The 5,618-nt window shown below is 54.8% G+C and overlaps 1 protein-coding gene across 1 annotated transcript; it reads left to right on the forward strand.

The window, feature by feature from the left end:
* The first annotated feature begins 1,038 nt into the window (after positions 1-1,038).
* Positions 1,039-4,449, forward strand: LOC119293970 (probable flavin-containing monooxygenase 1). Its single transcript, XM_037572275.1, has 5 exons — positions 1,039-1,515; positions 1,631-1,871; positions 2,913-3,091; positions 3,215-3,567; positions 3,997-4,449. Exons 1-5 carry the CDS (start codon positions 1,039-1,041, stop codon positions 4,334-4,336), a joined length of 1,590 nt encoding a protein of 529 aa, XP_037428172.1. The 3' UTR covers positions 4,337-4,449.
* Positions 4,450-5,618: the final 1,169 nt, after the last annotated feature.

Below are 5,618 nucleotides of genomic sequence, written 5' to 3' on the forward strand. Positions count from 1 at the left end.
TCCTAAAGGAGAACACCATTACGAGGACGTAGAACTTTATATGCATTAAATTATGTATGGAAACTTGTTCAAAATTGTATATGGTCATCCGATGATATTGAATATATATTGTATATTCCTCTTGAATTCTTTTTGGTTCTAATTTCAAATTTGTTTGAAATTGTACATTCATATGCATGTATATAGTACCGTAGAATATGTGAAACTCCTTCAAAATTAAAATAAAGCACAAAAGAAATAAAACAATACAAATTAAACAGAAAACAGGTTTAGGGGGGGGGGCTAAAACCCTAAACCTGCGGCGGCCTTTAGTCGCGGTTGGCCAGAAGAACCGCGTCTAAAGGTCCTCCGCCCCGACGGCCACCTGGCGCCCACGTGGACGGGCCTTTAGTCGCGGTTCTTAAGCAACCGCGACTAAAGGGTGGGGCCTTTAGTCGCGCCCGTTCGGTCGCGGTTGCGCAACCGCGACTAATGGCAGTTGCGAACCGCGACCAAAGGCCCTTTTTCCACCAGTGAATCTCATTGATCTCACCTAATATAAGATCTCACACAAGTCTTCCCTTTTTGTGCTGATTCCTGAGCGCTTTGGCACTCTACCCTAAGCCGGGACTACGTCGAGTGCCGAGTGCCCGCATGCATGCAATGGAGAGAAATACTACTAGTACCTCACGTGAATGCCTCGTCTCATGCAGATTCCTATGGCGTGGGCAGTGAGCAAGGCGCCGCATCCTTCAACCAGTAGATGCCGCTGCATGGTATCCATGAGTCTGTACACCCCTGGTCTAGCGAAGGTGTGATCGTGACTTTGCGTTGGGACTCTAATTTTTGTCACGGTGTAGCAGCACTTTCCTTGTGCCGTCCGCATGCATGCTATGCATGGGCCTACTTCCTTTATGCAAAGCAAGATCCCTATAAATACGCTCAAGCCTTCTTCTTATCGACACCAACAAGCAGTTCTCTCTTGCACACACATCAATCGATCACAAGTTCATCACACACAGCCAGAGCTCCATCCATCACCTCGCGTCGTCCACGGCCATGGCGCAAGTGAAAGCAGCACGGGCCACGAGGGAGGCCGTGCCCACGGTGTCCCGTGTGGCCATCATCGGCAGCGGGATCAGCGGGCTCGCGGCCGCCAAGCAGATGGCGGCCTACGACCCCGTGGTGTTCGAGGCGACGCCGTCCGTGGGCGGGGTGTGGAAACACTGCGTGTACCGCACCACGCGGCTCCAGACGCCACGCGCGAACTACGAGTTCTCCGACTACTCATGGGGCAACCGTGACGACCCGGCGTTCCCGACCCACACCGAGGTCGTCGACTACCTCGAGGGCTACGCCGACGAGTTCGATCTCTGGCGCTACATCTCGTTCGGGTCCAAAGTGGTGGACATCAAGTTCCTTGGCGGCGCCGAGGCCGGGTTCACCGAGCGGTGGAGCGGCACCGGCAAGGCTCCGCTCCAGGGCAAGCCCACGTGGGAGGTCGGCGTCGCCACCGGCGGCTCCGGCACTGTTCAGGCACAAGTTCCTCTACTTTGTATTCTTGTCATGCATGATTGCTTTTACATACTTTGCACCGACTTCTGATAAATTCAATCACCTCACGAGCATATTTTGCCACGGGAATGTGCAGTATTACAAGTTCGAGTTCGTGGTGATGTGCACGGGGAAGTACGGCGACGTGCCGCGGATGCCGGTGTTCCCGCCGGGAAAGGGGCCGGAGGTGTTCAAGGGGACGGTGATGCACTCGGTGGACTACTGCAAGCTGAGCAAGGAGGAGACCGTTGAGCTGATGAGAGGAAAGAAGGTTGTGGTGGTTGGGTACAAGAAGAGCGCTATCGATCTAGCCAACGAATGTGTTCAGGCAAACCAAGGTGCGTAAAAGCATACTCCCATAGTTAGCTAGCTTCTACTGTGTCCAAATTCTCCTAAGAGGAAGTGCATTTTGTTATCCCTCAACTTATGACAATTCTCCTACGAGTAAATTTTGTCCAAATTCTCCTAAGAGTAAACCAGGTTTTGGTCGAGGAATCCACTATTCGATATTAAGTGTTGGGACAGGAAGGTTGCACTAAGATGTGGCCAAAACTGTGCCACATCAAGTTAAAATCACGTTTGACCAAGGAAGGTCACTGTCAAAGACTTGAGAGTTGGGAGGTTGCACTAAAAAATTCAGGGACAAAAACCACATTTCTTGATAAGTTGAGGGATGAAAATGCACTTTACTCATCTCCTAAAACATGGATCGGTCGATTAACCGATTAAGTTTGCTTTGCTTTTTTTGTTGGGACCAACTATAAGTTAGGTGCCTGAAAATAAAAGTCCATCAGTCACTTCCAACCAGAGCCCTTAGGTCTTCAGCCAACAATCAAAAATAGAACACGCATTGTTCATATTCTACCTCCCTCTCTTCTTGCTCGTGACACCGTCGGCCTGCCTCGCCCTAACTGTCAGCCTCCATCACCCGGGCCGGCCAGCGCTACCGCGCACAGCCTCTCTGCCCTGGCCATCCCTCTAGGCCTCGCCACAATAGAGAAAAACCCCGGCGCTCTCCTGCACCCCCATGGCTTCCCCCCACCCCTAATAATAGATAGTGGGGTTGTCTTCTCCGGCGACTTCTCTAGACAGGTCCCGTGTGAAGGAAGAAAAGGGGGAAGGAGGAAGGTGACTGCATGCGAGATAAAATTTCAGGTAGCTGATACATAGCACACCCTAGGTCTGAGTCGACTGAGACTTAACCAAGTCTCAGTCAAGTGATATAGTATGCAAGAAGAAAAAGAAAAACAGAAAATATTTTTTTGTATGATCCCCATGCAAAATCAAAGAAAGATAGTATCGACTGAGACATAACGAAGTTTCAATCGACTGAGACTTAGCAAAACTGAATAGCAAAACCTTGTTTTCTTTGTTTGAAGGCGACGGCGGGCAGGCGTGCACGATGCTGGTGCGGACCCTGCATTGGATGGTGCCGTCATACGCCATCTGGGGCTTGCCATTCTTCCTGTTTTACTCGACACGTTTCTCCCAGCTCTTCTACGAGCGGCCCAACCAGAGCTTCTTCAGATCCCTCCTCTGCCGCCTCATGAGCCCACTGGTATGTATGTGTACGTCATAATTCGCAGCCGTGAAGAACATTACTTATTGCACAAACCATGCATGCACAAATTTCTCATGACAGCAGCAACCATGCATGCATGGATGAATCTTGGTGGTGCAGCGGGCAGGGGTGTCGAAGTTCATCGAGTCGTACCTGTTGTGGAAGCTGCCGCTGGGCAAGTACGGTCTGACGCCGGACCACCCCTTTGTCGAGGACTACGCCAGCTGCCAACTGGCCTTCCTCCCGGAGGGCTTCTTCGACATGGCTGACCACGGCCTGGTGCGCTTCAAGAGGGCCCCCGACGGGTGGTGGCTCTCGGAGATCGGCGTCGTCCTCGAAGACGGCACCGGGGTGGAGGCCGACCTCGTCTTCCTCGCCACCGGCTTCGAGGGCACGGACAAGCTCCGCGAGGTCCTCCCTAAGCCCTTCCGCGGCCTCCTCGTCGACGAGTCCTCCATGATGCCCCTCTACCAGTACGTGTATAGTACTCCATCCATCTCATAATAAAAGATGTTTTTTGGCACTACATTAGGCCCTGTTTGGTTCATAAGTCCTATGATTTTTTTAGTCCCAACTTATAGGTCTCAAGTCCCTAAAAAGTCTCTACCTGTTTGGTTCATGGAACTTATAAGTCCCTATAAAAACATATTACAACTATAAGTCCTTATAAGACTCTCTTGAGAGTCTTATTTCATAAGTCATAAATGCCCCTTTAAGTCCCTATAAGTCTCTTCTGTTTGGTTTAGATGGGACTTATAGGGACTTTTTTAAGTCCCTAAATCAATAAGTCCTGGAAACAAACACCCTCTTAGTCATACGTTATTGGAACCGAGGGAGTAGCATGTTTATCATTAGTTACACGTGCATGTACCCAGTGCCTGATGACTGATGTGTTTGTGCAGCGGCACGATCCACCCGCTGATCCCGAACATGGCATTCGTGGGGTTCGTGGAGAGCGCATCGAACCTGCACACGTCAGAGCTGCGGTGCCGATGGCTGGCGGGGCTGCTGGAGGGGCGGTTCGAGCTGCCTACCGTGCAGGCCATGATGAGGCACGTCGCCGGCGAGGCCGACGCCATGCGTCGCACCACGCGGTTCTACCGCCGGCACTGCATCTCCACCTACAGCATCCACGACAGCGACGGCATGTGCGCCGACCTGAGCTCCGCCACGCACCGCAAGACCAACTGGATCTCCGAGCTCTTCGCTCCATACAACAAGGAGGACTACAAGCAACAGTAACTACATTTACTCGACCGCATCAATGGGCAAGCGTAGAGTACTTACGTGGTTCTGGGTTAATGTACTCGACCGCAGCTAGCTACAATAATATCGCTAATAAGAATTTCTATAGACGTACGTAAGAGCATCTCCAGCCGCGCTCCCAACAGGCCCTTCCCGGACGTTTTTGTCATGCCGGCGCCGAAAAAACGGCCCAGTCGCCCTCCAAAAGCCCGTTTTTTGCCGGCTCGGACCGAAACTGATGCCGGCGGACCCAGGCAGAACCCGACTCCCTGGGGAGCGCCTGGGGTGCCGGCACAAGCGAAAAGGACGCGTGGGTCTGTCCTGTCGGCGAGTCGAGCGCCTCTTCCCGCCGTTTCTTCCCGCTTTTCCCCACTTCCCTCCCATTTTCTCCTTCCCTCCCGCCAATCTCCCTCCCGCTCGCCTCCCAGCCGGCCGCCATGCCACCGAAGAAGTACGTCGTCCCCCGTGCCGTGGCAACCGCGACCGCCTCCGTCGCCCAGCCGAAGCAGAGGAAGCCGAGGGCGCCGCCGTCCAAGCCATTGGGCATGACAAACGCCGATTGGAGGGTGGAAGGGCAGCGCCGGGAGGCCGTCACCGCCGACCGGCGGAACAGGGCCCTCGCCAAGAAGGCCCGTGACAACGCGGCACGCGCGGCTGCGGCTGCCGCTTCGGCGGACCAAGCCGAGGCCGAGGTGACTCGCGCGGGGATGATGAATCCACCCGGCAACCACGCGCAGTACGCGCCCTGGGGCCAGCAAGGCGTCGGGTCTCCGTCGCCACAGCCATGGGGATCATCTTCGTCGGGCTACGCCGACGGGGACGCGCACGGTGGGTTCAACCCAAACGTCACTTTCCCCCATGGACACCCGACCCAGCGCACGCCCTCGCCCGCCTTCACCGGTGTGCAGTACCCTCCATACAACTACTCGACGCCCGCGTACGCGTCCTCCCCGACGCCCACTCTCCGTCGTTGCGCGCTGCCCTTCTCGCACCTTTGCGACGTCGACGAGACCGAGGCCGACATGGACGACATCATCGCGGAAGGTTCGGCCGCGGCCGCCGCGTCTCCCGGGTTCACCGCGGATGAGACGGTGGATCTCAGCGGCGGCATGGACGGCGAGCTCGGCTACGTCTATAGCGACGAGGAGCAGGAGGAGCAGGAGGAGGAGGACGAGGGAGAGGAGGAGGAGGAGGAGGAGGAGCCGGCGACTATTCCGGTGAGGAGGCGCAAGAAGAAGAAGCGGACGGCCAGGTCAGGCGAGCCGCGCATCAAGTGGGC

The sequence above is a fragment of the Triticum dicoccoides genome, chromosome 4B (genome assembly GCF_002162155.2).
Source record: "Triticum dicoccoides isolate Atlit2015 ecotype Zavitan chromosome 4B, WEW_v2.0, whole genome shotgun sequence".
Classification (NCBI taxonomy): Eukaryota; Viridiplantae; Streptophyta; class Magnoliopsida; order Poales; family Poaceae; genus Triticum; species Triticum dicoccoides.